The following is a 14178-nucleotide window of genomic DNA, read 5'->3' on the forward strand; positions in this document are numbered from 1 at the left end:
AACAACAACAACAACAACAACAACAACAACAACAACAACAACAACAACAACAACAACAACAACAAAAAATACTAAAGCTTGCAATAAGGGTAGAAAATAAAGTACTAAAAAGTTTAAAATAAATATAATATTTACAAGGTCCAAAAGAAATATATTAAACAACAACATGTTAGAATATAATGGTGCAAGTAGGATGAATTTGTATGAATAAGTATTTCACAGGTAGTAATATAGGCTGGAACGCACATGATATATATTGCACATAACTAACACATACAAAATCTAGTTAAACAAATCTAATGATCTAATCTAATAATCTATAATAAACAAATCTAATTGTATTTAAAAATGAACCCATTGGTGGGCTGAACTTAACACACTCGTGGCCTGATTTGGCCCCCGGGCCGCCAGCTGAACAGCCCTACCCTACTGCATCTGTGTGGCTCACTTTGAACCTCAGCTGATTTATGTGCAACGTGTAAAAATAAAGCACAGTAGTTTAGATGTTTTAAAAGAAATGGACAAATAATTTGCCGTTCAACTCTAAACTTCTGCTACAGATAAAACAAGTCACTCAGATTCGTACCTAGATGGAGGAGGAAATATGCGAGTATGTGTTTGTCTGAGCCGAGCAGCCATCTGGAGCTCCTCCTGGGGTTTGATAACAACATGTGAACAACACCATGATAACATGAGCACACACGCTGCGTTGTGATTGTGTTTGCTCACTGGGCATTGTTTTCTTCTGAAGCACCACGGTGACGCAGCGTGTATCACGCTGAAGTAACACCAACTTCAAAATATGATTAAAAGGTATCAGATGAGATGGGTAAAGGCCTGAACTGTGTCCATAGCAACACACATCGATACCATTACTGAGCAAGTCGTAAGAAAACCCAGAAATAAATGTACTTTTGACCTACCTGGTATACATTTCATCTAGTACGAGAATCTAACTCTTAGTTTGTTAGATGAGTGTTTACGTACCTGCGGGGGCTATTGTGAGGGAAAGGAATGACAATAAGCTGCGAGTTGGGAATGATGGCTGTCCACTCCTGCCTCCTGATGTCCTGAAAATAGAGACAAATCTCATGAGGGGCAAGGCTTGACGAATGCAGATTTCTATCTCATACACACACAGACACGCACAGTTTAATAACATATGTTGCGTCTTCTGAGAGTTAGGAATGTTTCTTACAGCTACTGCAGAGTTGCTCTTTTTAGCTGCACATTTAAGACACAGCCAACCTGCTACATAAAAGATAAAGTGACAGCAATGGTGTGTGTATAAGGTAGTCCCTTGATGCTTCCTGATCAACTTACGCAGGATCACTCTTTCGGGGTTTTTAATGTGAGATTGTCCACGACCCATGATTGGCTGATTGATGGAAGGCAACCAAAGAGAGCATTGTGCTGAGGAGTGGACTGGCTATCGGGAGCGCCGAGACACTTCCCGGTGACCTGGCCCGCTCAATGATCGCCAAGAGGACCCCTCCTTTCTCTTTCTGAGACTGTCTGTCAGCAGAACAGAGACACACAAGAGGCGGGCGCACAACCTGTTGTGTGTCTCCGCTTTGCTGTGACAGAAAGCCTCAGAAAGAGAAAGGAGGGGGCAGGGTGGGGTCTGTCTTTCCCCATCGCTGCTGTGGGAGCCGATACCAGAGTGAGCGGCATGGATTGTTTATTTCAAATAATCAAGCACGACCCGAACCGAGGGGAGTGGTGGCGCAGAGGTTAGAGAAGGTGGGCCTGTGATCGGAAAGTCGCTGGTTCAACTTCCGATACCGACCACATCAAAATGTGGGTGGGAAAGGTGAAACATCCACACCTGCCTCCACCATCATTTGCCCCACTCTGGGCCCTTGAGCAAGGCCCCACCATCTGCTCCCCCGGGTGCCCTAGATGGCAGCTCTCTGCTTCACACAGAGGGGTGTGGTAACTCGGTGGTCTGTGGTGTCGTCAAGAACGGCATCCGACGTAAAAACAATTGTCAAGTCTTCGTGCGAGTTAGTTCGCTGTGGCGACCCCTGAAGAAGGAAGCAGCAGAAAGAAAGACAAAAAGAAGCCCGACCCGAACCGAGCCTCAAGTCCCCCTCAATCACAGAGCGAGCCAGCCCACTGGGAAATGTCCTGGTGCTTCTGATGGCCAGTCCGCCCTTGGGCGCTGATTGGCTCAGTAACCGTAGCATCAGTCTGTTTGCTCTCTTTTGCTGTGCTCTTTTAGAGCGTTTAGAGAGTTTAGAACATTGTTAAGAACATTGCAAGAGTGTGGGAAGGGTTAAGAAAGCCTTAAAATATATATAAACACTAAAGTAAATATAAAGTCGCTACTTTGTGGATTTTCACCTAACGTGGGGTTGTCTCAAACGTAACCCCCACGATAAGTGAGGGACTACTGTATAGCTCTGTATATAAGTATGATTAAGTATTTCTATGTCAGTCTGTGTGAATTCAGCCACCAGGCAGAAGTATGTAATGATCTGACTCGTCGTCTCAACAATATAAACTACATTTAAAGCCAAATTTTGAATCAAAACCCATCACTGAGGAGCTTACACTTCATCTGATAACACAGAGGAAGCTGACATGAAAACAGCAGAAGAAAAGAGGGGACTGACCGTACAGCTGCAACATTTTCTGGACAGTGTTTATCTTTAAGGATGTGCTTTCTTTTTAACCTCAACTACTTTTTGTATTTTATGTAACAGTGAGTGAATATACACAGTGACAGTGAAGAAAATGATCACATTGGACGACAAGCATCACTGTCACTTTGCAGTCTCTGGGGACTCAGGACTGATGGCACCGACACAGAACCGTGTGGGCATTGACAGAGCTCCACTGACAGGCCTCTCACTCTGCTGTGGAACTTCATTAAGTCTGATAAGTTTCACTCGGAGACGAGATTTATTCTGAAAACGCAGACAGTCACCACCTGCCACACCTGGCCAAGGCTAAAGGACCTGCAGCTCTGTGTCTGAGCTGGGATCAGAGGGCAGGAGGAGCAACTTGTTCCTTTTTATTTTCCCTTAACTGGACTGGAAACGTGAAATGTTTTACTGTGTACACATGCTCTTACAGCATGTGGTGTGGTTTCTAAGTTCCAAAAACATCTCCCTCCAGATTAACACTTCATGAAAACAGTAAAATAATGTAACTGTGTGCAGGCCTTTAAAAAAAGACAAATGTTAGAACTGAAGAAAGTATCTTGACAGAGGTAGAGGAGTTAAAAAGATAACAAAAAAAAAATCAAAGTTCAAACAGCTTGGAAGAACATGAAAGCATTTCTCTTGATTGAATTGAGACGTGTGTGGGATCTACATGACGAAACTGACCACGAGAGCCTAAACTGACGACAGCTTGACTTTAGTTTTAAGTTTCCTTGTAACTGTTCAGCACTGGGGACGGTAACAACTGCAGTCATCTTCATAGAAAATTGATTTTATGATCAGAAAATCCCACCATCGTCTTCACCACTTTTTGTTGTTCTTTTTGGTCCACATTTTACGACAGATGCTATCTGAAGTGAGCTCAGCACTAGGATTATTTGAAATTAAGAGATTAGAGATTTTAAAGACCTAGCATGTCTTGAAAAAACATGTATTGCTTGCTGCATCTCATAGTTTGAGACTAAAATCATTTTATGATGATAAAAGGAGGGAGTTGATGATCTCATGTGAAATATTAAAAGGTGTCCAACAAAGGTCAGTTAGATCATCTGGATGGTTTCTTTTTTTTGTTGAGATGTTTCGTCCTTCATCCAAAGGACTTCATCAGTCCGAGGAGACACAAACAAACTCAGTCCCACTAGCAACACATTCCCATAGTGGACCAACCAGTTTGATGGTGATAAGATGATTCTTGGAGTCCACCCTCTCCCCAGATGACCTAACTGTTTGATTTTTTTTACCTAGATTATGGAGCATGAACTTTGATGTTTTGAACCACTTTGGCTATGGTTGCCTCAGAGGAGTCGATGGGGGAGAGGGTGGGCCCCAGAAACCATCTTATCACGAGCAAACTGGTTGGCCCACTACGGGAGTGTGCTGCTTGTGGGACTCAGTTTATTTGTGGCTCCTCGGACTGATGAAGTCCTTTGGATGAAGAACGAAATGTATCAACAAACAAACAAAAAAAGAAACCATCCAGATGACCTAACTGAACTTTGTTGTTTTTTTAAACCTGGATTAATGAGCACGAACATTGATGTGTTGATTGATGAGGTGTGTTAATGCTCAGAGCATGTGTTGAGGGTGACTCTTGGCTACCACCAATCTTTAGCTCAATATTTGTAAAACTGACTGAGTTGTAGCCATTTTTGAGCTGGCTAATGCCAACAAGCTATGGTGGCCATTTTGAATTAGGGTGGCTTTAAAAGTCAATCAAATGTAGAAGTACATCCAGTGATTACTTTGAGTTTCATGGTAAATTCTGCCAACTTGCACACACACAGGGACAGCTACATGAAGACCCTTTCGTCCCTGGTGGTGAGCAATAAAGATCATGTCTGGAATTTAAGACCATCGTAATGTTTGTAGCAGGAGGAATTTGAAATATTTCCAGTCAAACGGCTGGCAGAATGTGAAAGTGCCATTGCTTTTTAATTCTGACTCACAATTCCTCATTAATTGAGAGGGACTACATCTCGCAGCTATTTTGAATAAGCATGCAGAGATGGCATTGCTTTTTTACATAACAGGCACATTCTCGCCGCCAGCCATTGTCGCTTAGCTCTTGGAAAGCACTGCCATCCGTGTGGCAACCGATGAGGGAGCGACGTTGGAGGCGAGTCAGCCTCCGCTGCCTGGGAGCAGATCTGATCTGGCTGTTTGGAAGAGGAAAATACTCCCAACTCTTCAGAGAGAAGGAGAGATACTCTGGTTCAAAGCCAGGGAAACTAGCACACCATGAGAGAGAGCTGAGGGAGACAGATGCAGAGATGGAGGGTGAGAGTGACAAGTAGGGGACTGATTAGTGAAGTAAACCACTCTGAGCAGCAAAGGGAATCCCCTGGGTGGAAGATAAGTGAACGGGCGGAGAGACACTCACAGAGAAAGATGAGGAGGAGAGTAATAAAAGACAGGAAGGATCGGACAGAAGACAGAAGATATCCAAGAGGAATTTAAAGAAACTCTCCTTCTGTGACACAGCAGGAATAAACTCTTATTGCAGAGGAGACATTGTAAAGGACGCAGCAGGGGAGACAGCAAGATGACAGGACACAAGCAAGGATAAGGAAAAAAAATTAGAACGATAGCTGAAGAAAAATGATACACAAAAACATCTAAACTTGCCAACAGAGTAACCTTTGTTTTCTTTATTACCGAGCTTTAAGCTTTTTAAAAAGTATTACTAGTTTAATGAAGTCCCTCTCTTTTAAAACCATCAGGGTATAAATAAAAGTCCACTTTGCAGAATGGGTTGCATCTTTAGACATCCATTAAGTCACTTTGTAGAAGAAATGGGCAGAGGGGAAGAAAAATGAGATGTAAATATATAGAATGCAGAGGAGAGACCGTAAAGCAGCCTGTCTGAGTGGTGTGTTTGTGGTGCACTACAACTTCTGAGTCGCGGGGCGAGCCATCTGCAATTCTAATCAGCTGCTTGACGAAGACCTCGGTGCCACGCGGGAGGGGGGAAAAAGGGCTCTGTTGTGCCTAATATTCAGAGTGACAAGTGCACCGGGAGAGAAAACAGAGATGGAGATGAATGCTGAGATTGTGAGAGAGCTGAACTGAAGAGAGATGGAATTTGAGGAAGTAAAGTGGAGAAATGTGGGCGATGAATACGTTTACAAAAACCAATAGACTTTTTTTTAACCATATAACATTAGCTTGTGTGGCAGGAAGCACACAGCGGCTGTATCCTCAGAAACATTCAAAACATTCATACATTATGTCCTCGAAGGTTTGTTAAACAAACATGTGTTTTAGGTCTTACAAAATATTAATGTGGGCATTTCTGCTACGAGTGGGAAATGCTATGAACAATTTCATGCAGCTCTGTTTAACCATTTAGCCATATACAGTTTCTACCTGTTAGCTGCTATCATTCTCAACCCCTCTTTGCATCATAGTCTGAAAAATAAGCCTCTCTAACTTTAACCTTGTCTGTAATGAGACACAGAACCCCCCAACAATGATTATGGTATAAAATTAGAAAGAAAAACAAAATGACTAGAGCAGTAATTTAAACCATGTTTACCTAAAACACACAGATTAGCTCAAATTAGCTAAACATGTCAACTTGACAGCTTTTTCACATTTTCTTTTCAGCTGCTGTAATTAGCATATAATTTTGAACACATTCTTAGACATCTGACACTCGCTATTACATATTTTCTTTTATAAATAAGTACTGAAAATAAAGGGGATCCCAACCGAGCATTTAAAGAAACGGTAAAATTAGGATTTTCCAGCAAGATGTATCCGTTTCTCCTCTTTCATACCAACTTCTAAAATTTCACAACTCTGTTACAGTCAGTTCATAAATAAACCGAAGCAGGAGCACCTAGGTGTGTGTGGCTTTGAACTCCTAAAATTGTTATTTTGTAGCATTAAACTAAACAGTCATGTAAACATGATTGTTTTTCAGTTGAAGCGACTGCCTAAATGAAGCCCATACTGTCCAAAAGTAACCTTGAAACAGTAATACATGTTTCATAACATCCAGAATCGATTACTGCAATGCACTTCTTTTTGGAATCAGTCAGACCTCTATTGCACGATTACAACTGGTCCAAAATGCTGCAGCTCGATTTTTAACTGGTACAGGCAAAAGAGAGCACATTACACCAGTTTTGGCCTCCCTTCACTGGCTCCCAGTTCACTTTCATTTTAAAATCCTTCTGTATGTTTTTAAATCTCTGAAGAGTTCTGCCCCCTCTTATCTTGCTGATCTGCTGCAGCCATATGTCCCACAGCGCTCTCTGAGATCAGCAGATCAGATGCTTTTATTGGTTCCAGGCACTTGTTTCAAGCTCAGAGGTGACAGGGCTTTCTCTGTTGCAGGTCCAAACCGTGGAATGAGTTACCACTTTATGTCAGGCAGACTCCCTCTCTCAAGGTTTTTATGTCTTGCTTAAAAACACACTCTTATTCCCTGGCTTTTTATACTGTGAGAGTTGATTTTAACTTGTCCATTTCTATACTGTTAGCCATTTAGTTCTTATCTTTATCTATTTGGATCTATGTTTTTATCCTCTGTACTTTGCTTTTTTATTTTTTGCCGTACAGCACTTTGGTTGGCTTTGTTGCTGTTTTAAGTGCTTTATAAATAAAGCGGTATGGTGTGGTAAGTTTTTGATTCTTGGTATCATGTCCTGCTATGTTTCTTCTGTCATGCAGTTTCTTTCTTACATAAACATTAAGTGACCGAGACAAATCAGTCATATAGTGTTAAAACTGAACAGTTTTCAGAATTATCTAATTCAGCATTAAACTTTGTTTTTCATTTAACTTTAAAACAGATGGTTTGGGAGTTTCGTTTTTTAACTTTGTTGAAGTTCCCTTATTCTTTTTCTCAGTCTGCTGCAACACACTCCCTAACACTAACACTAACACTAACACTAACACTAACACCTTTGTCAATTAAACTTTCTCCAATTGTTCTACTCTAGAGCTGGACTGATTTGTGAAGAAGCACGATGACGATTCTTGAAAACGAAGCCCGCTATCTTCAAACGCGTCTCCTCACCGTGTTTCCAGGCTCCCTGGGAATTCCAACAAACAGGTGATCCAGGAAGTTAGCGCTGCGTCCGAGACCCAGCACCGTGTAGGGCAGCTGCAGGGAGAAATGAGCGGACTGGCTCAACTGACCAGCTGCAGGGAGAGAGACAGGACAGACGGTTGAATGATTAAAACAGGAGGTCATTTTTCAATGAAATAATAAATCTGCATTCAACAATTTCCCAACAGTCGAATGGATTGTTCTCAACTGTGTCAAGAAAATCGACCAAAAACAGAAAATTCATACAGACATTTGTTTTCAGCACAATCGCCGAGTCACTTCCAGATGAATGGAAGTTGGCATCTCTGTTGTCATGACCATCACAAGTCCACCTTTTAATTTGATCAGTACTTTGACATCTTCTCAAACACTTGGAAAACAAATTCAGGCCCATTTTTTGTTTATTAAATCATTGGCAAATGTTAAGTGTGCAGGCAGACTGTTAAATGAGGGGATACTAGATCTATTTAGTTGTTGCAGATAATGCATCTGGAGTGGTACTGAATCATTATGATGCATTTGAAGTTGGTTTAAATGTGAATTTTATGATAACAAAACAAATTAGAATTTAGTTTCATAACATAATTTCAACAAAAAGCTGCCAAATCTTGATTTTGCCTAAGGTTTCTCTGAAAAAAAAGACAATACTACTAAATTTCAGGGTTCTGGGAATTTTCTCTTTAGTAGAATGTACGAGGCGATTTAAAAATATAACTTTAAATTGTTAAACACACCTTTCCTCATCGGACTGTCGCGGCTGGTGAGAGCACTCTCACGGGGCAGAAAGGAAGCGGCGCTCAGCTGTATAAACTCTGATGTTAATGTTACACGTCTGTGGGTTGTGTCTGTGTTTTTTCAGGCACTTAAGTCTAATTGTTATGAAATAAACATGAAGATTTGGTTCTCATGGCTCTGATTTACTGCTTTCCTGCTAATTTTGGTGCATTGTTAATTTTACCTAACTGCGGCTCACAGTGCAACATTAGGTTTATGGGTGGTGATAAATATCTATAATAAAATTAGAAGGTTTACAAGTTATTCAAGAGACAGAAAATAACAGGACATTACACTGACAGACAGGTGGATGCAAGAATCTTCATAAACTGCTTAGTGTATATTTAGTTGATGCTTTTCTTAGTTAATATCTTGGATGTTATCATTGTTTTTCTTTTACATTTTATTGTTGGATGTAACTGGGACCCTGTGTACATAATTTCGCTCCACCACATGTACCACATGAGGTGCGAATGACAATTAAGAATCTCTGACTCTGAAACTGGACCAGTCAGAAATACTCAGCCCTGCAGAAAGTACCGGTACCTCATAAAGTTATATGACCCCAGTGGTTCTGGTTCTTGTGGCCTGAGATCTTAATTTATTCATGGGGAAAAAAAAAACAACCACATTCTCATAAATACATGAACTAACTCTGAACATGTCAAAGATGTATGACATACAAATTATGTAACAATTCTTACCTTCTCATAGGTTGTTCCAACTTTTAAATTTTACATTTTAAGCACCAGCTCTGGATTCACATCGGACCCTATTCACTCTTTCACTTGAGTATTTTAAATAAATGACAAATTATTACAGCTAAAAATGAGTTGTCTTCTAAATATAAAAGTGCAACACATCCTCTAATTTGACAACATTTTCCCTACTTTCAGTCAAAAATTTGTATCTCACCAAACTACAAATAAAACCCTAGTTTGCTTTGCTTGCAGGGTAATTTTCCCAAAGGGATCATTTAGGAATCATGTTGTGTTTTGACAAAAGTTATAATTTACCTCATTTAGGACAAGAGTAAAAAGACAAACATTATTAAACAATAAGAAGAGGACGAGAACCAAACACACAAGACTGAGCCAGCGCACCGCCAGTGTGAGACCTTGTGTTCTGACGCAAAGAGGTTTCATAAAAGATACAAATCTGAGTGAAACACCTGAGGCCTCCACAACACCTCACCCAACTTCTCACCTCCTCCCCCTCTCTGTAATATCTCCCTCCTCATGTGCTATTCTCATCCAACCCCTCAGTATTTTCTTTCTTTCTTTTAGCTCCTCTCTATCTCCGTTTTCCCTGGTGCATCGCACTGATTTGGCCTTTTGTTTCTCCTTCTTTTCCTCCCTCGTCATCTCCTCTTACTCCACTTCAGCTGCTGCAGATCGCCCACGCCACCCAACTCTGCCAAATGCAGCCGACATAAATCAACCTCTATGTGGTAAACAAAAAGAGGGAAAAAGCGAGGGAAGGGTAGAAGAGGAGAGCGAAAGCCTCGAGGCAGCCAGTGATCAGAACTAATGTGGATGGACTGCATACTGCAAACCAGGAGAAGCACAAAACGATTTAAACATTTGCTTCTCTTTTCTTCCAATCCATGCCTAGGTCAGGTGGCAATAAGATTTATTCATTTATTGTCACCTGAACTTGGCTCATGTCAATTCACCTCTTTGCTGGTCAGTGTAACTTTGTAAAAGTTGTTTGATGCACACCAAAATCTGCCACTTAGCCTTAAGAACCAGAGGTTCTTACCAGAGGTACAGATTAATCAGAAAGGCATTAATTGTGTAGATGCACAAAGCATTCACCTTTTTTTTGTTGCTAATTTCCAGTTTTTGTGATTCTTTCAAATAATTTTAACTGTTTATGCTCCTTTCAGCCTATTCCTGGCAATTTCATTTTTTTTTTTTTGCCTTTTTGGCTCCCTTTATATTGGATTTATATATATATATATATATATATATATATATATATATATATATATATATATATATATATATATATATATATATATATACTAATTTCAGCTTTTCCCCACTTATTTCAATTTCTTCTTTGCTAATTTCAGATTTTTAAAATCTATTTAGCCTCTTTCTGCCTATTTTAGCTTATTCTACCTTTCTGCTCGATTCAGCTTTGTCTATACATTTGTGCCATTTTCTACTGCTTTTTAGTTTTATTTTCCTGCTTTTAGCAAATGTCAGCTGTTCAAATTCAACTCAAGTTCAAGTTTAAGTTCAATTTTATTTACTGTTATTTGCATCACATCTAGTACATGAGGTGGAACAAAACTGTGTACACAAGTTCCCAGTTACATCCAAAAATAGCAAAAACAAATGTATAAAAAGAAACAGTTAATAAGGATCTACGATATACACTAAGGTATAAGCTAAACAAACACTAAACAATATGCTAAAAGAGCTAAGATATACGCTAAACACTAATAATGTAAAAATAATATGTTATATTAAACAGCAGCCCGAATGAGTCTGTAGTGCAGGGGTCACAAACGCGGTCCCCGCGGGCACCTGGTCACCTGGTCACCTGCAGGGACCTCTTGATTCACCCGCGGGGCATGCTCTAAAAATAGCATTCATCATCAAGGAGCACCACGTTAAAATAGTCATTAATTATATTTTAAAATTTAAGAAATAACATTTGCAAGGACGTTTATTTGAAATGAAAATGATTAATATATATATTTTTAAATAAATAGTTTTATGTATACAATTTTAACAATGTTGTCTGGGGTCAAAGTTCAGAACCATGCGTAGACTACTCCCATCTCTTCAGCGGTGCAGCTACAAGCTAGTTTTACCTCCCAGAGGGGAAAATGGCAGAAAAACATAATAAAACATATGTTCACAGTGATTGGGAGGAAAAAGTCGTTCACAGTGTTGAAAGACAAGTGTGCCTGTGTGTCATTAGTGAGGTGTGGCGACAGCAAAACACAACGTGGAGCGACACTTCATCTGCTAACACGCTAGCTTCAGTGCTAACTAGCTCCCTGGTGGTCACAACAGACTGAAGGCAGCTTTGAGCAGGCAGATGTTTTTCATGAGGCATTTTCAGGTGTGGAGCTCTTGAAAGAAGCAAGGATGAAATATGTGAAAAATCATTTATTTAAAAAGAGTAAAAGATGCAATGATTAGTTAAAATGATTTTATATGCACAGCACTTTGTTGCAGCTGTTGTTGTTTTAAGGGGCTTTATAAATAAAGTATTATTATTATTAGAAATGCTGCAGATTTGAGGATCAATACTAATGTCACATGATTCATTTAAAAATGTTAGTTTGTTTATTATATTACATTACTGATATTTTGTATCTGCAAGAGCTAAGAGTTATTCTGAAATGTTACAAATACAACAGTTAGAGCCAGCAGGGCTTGATTGGAAGATTTTATTCTTAATAGGTTCTTAAAAAAAAACCTACAGATTTGTTAATAGTAAAAGGCATATTTTGAATGAATGTTACAAATGTGTTCATTCCTACAAAACAGTTAATAAAATATTTATAAAATACACTGAATTTCAAATGTTACAGATTGAGTTTAACTTAAAACAGTGTTTTATGTTTAAATATCAGTTAAGTCATCCATTATGTCCCCTTTGTTTAGGACTGGAACCAATCTCAGCTGCTTTTGGGTGAAGGCAGGGGACAGCCAGGACAGGTCTCAAGTCCATCACAGAGACAAAGAACCATCCACACTCCCAGTCACAGCTAGGAACAATTTACAGTTGCACAGAAGAACCAAAAAGGAATTCAAACTGGGGACTCAAGTTCTAGATTGAGAGTTCTAATCACTAATTATCAATAATAATTGATCATATTTATCAAGCTAAATCCTTACTGATAATCATTGTGTGGAGTCTTTAATTATACAGATCAGATCAGATGTGATCAGGCCGTTATGCATTCACATGTATGTAAATGTATTATTATTAATACTATAATTAAAGGTGAGCCGTGCAAATTTGTTTGGATCGAACAAGTAGCCTTTCGTGTCTCTCGGTCCCACTGAAGTAGCTCTCAGTCTTAAAAAGGTTGGTGACCCCTGCTGTAGTGAGTAGATGGCAGTTTTCTGGTCAATCACCAATCACGATCTCTAAAAAGCCTGACCTGCCGATTCCGATTTTGGCCAATAATGATTTTGTTTTCTAAGCGACACTGTCAGTTGTTATAAAGTCACAATGCACCTTCAATTTTCCAATCTTATTTTATTGAAAAACATACCCTTGAACAATATCCTAGAAACAATCCAAACTTGTTTTAACTGGTCACGAGGTAGTGCTCTGAAATATAAATGAAGTTTAGACAATTGTTGTTAAAACAAACAAACAAAAAAATCTGCAAAATAGGTTTCTTATGTAAATAATGTGCAGCACGGTGGTGCAACTGGTAGAGCTGCTGCCTCTCAGCGAGCAGGTCCTTGGTTCAAATCTCGGTCCAGGGGCCTTCTGGGTGGAGTTTGCATGTTCTCTCCGTGCATGCGTGGGTTTTCTCCGGGTACTCTGGTTTCCTCCCACAGACCAAAAACATGCATGTTAGGCTGATTGGTAACTCTAAATTGTCCCTAGGTGTGAGTGAGAGAGTGAATGGTTGTTTGTCTCGTTTGTCTCTATGTGGCCCTGTGATGGACTTGCGACCCGTCCAGGGTGTACCCCGCCCCTCGCACAGTGATTGCTGGACATGGGCACCAGCGACCCCAGTGACCCAAAATGGAATAAACGGGTAAAGATAATGGATGGATGGATGGATGTAAATAATGGCCGATCTCCAATCGGGGCCGATTTATCGGTGCACCCCTAATATAAATGAATACACATTTACAGTTTAGCGATGGAACCTGTTCAACCAGTGTACTGACTTTGATCCACAAAATAAAGCCGCTGCCAGCTGAGTAGGTTTTGTTCTGTGACACGTCTCCAATGAGTCATGCTGAGTCCAACTTGTGTTTTGAGCATTTATTTTAAAACTAACATGAACTTTTGCCATCCATCAAACAGCGCCTGTATTGATTTACATCGTTTGAATGACTAAAAATGGGGGAGTGGTGGCGCAGAGGTTAGAAGATGGACCTGTAATCGGAAAGTCGCAGGTTCAACTCCCGGTACTGTCAACATCAAAATGTGCGTGGAAAAGGTGGAACACCCACACCTGCCTCCACCCTCATTTGCCCCACTCTGGGCCCCTGAGCAAGGCCCTTAACCCCCACCATCTGCTCCCTAAACAGGTCTCTCTTGAAAATGAGTTCTCCTGGCTCAATGAGACTTCCTGTATAAATAAAGGGTAAATGAAAAAAAAAGATGATAAAGGTGTTGATAAAAAAAAAAATGACGCTCAAAAGAAAAGTTTACAAACAATCTGCTAACCCAGCACCTGGTGCCATGACCCAGATCAGCTAACATGTGGCCACACCCCTCATGCAATTACCTAAAGGGTAGGACAAATCTGAATACCTGTGCCACCATAACAGTTAATAACAGACATTTTGGCTCTTACAACCTGGTTTCAACTTCTTCAGCAGCTTTCAGCAAAAAATAAAAATAAAACATCATTCAGAAATAAGCATTCACACTTCATTTCTGTTGGAAATGCAATTTCTCTAGTTAATTACTAGCTTTCAATGTAGGTTATTAAGTTAATAAATCCATTATACAGTA

General features: G+C 39.9%; 1 protein-coding gene across 1 annotated transcript in view; it reads right to left on the bottom strand.

Annotated features, from left to right (window-relative positions):
- itfg1 (integrin alpha FG-GAP repeat containing 1) overlaps positions 1–14178 on the bottom strand; it is a 224802-nt gene that overhangs the window by 20507 nt on the left and 190117 nt on the right. The window contains exons 15-16 of the mRNA XM_037691250.1: positions 7696–7820; positions 988–1070 (exon numbers count right to left, since the gene is read on the bottom strand). Of these exons, the coding sequence (XP_037547178.1) occupies positions 988–1070; positions 7696–7820 (208 nt within the window). The remainder of the gene's footprint in view (positions 1–987; positions 1071–7695; positions 7821–14178) is intronic.

This window comes from Nematolebias whitei, chromosome 2 (genome assembly GCF_014905685.2).
Source record: "Nematolebias whitei isolate Nwh7 chromosome 2, NemWhi1, whole genome shotgun sequence".
NCBI lineage: Eukaryota > Metazoa > Chordata > Actinopteri > Cyprinodontiformes > Rivulidae > Nematolebias > Nematolebias whitei.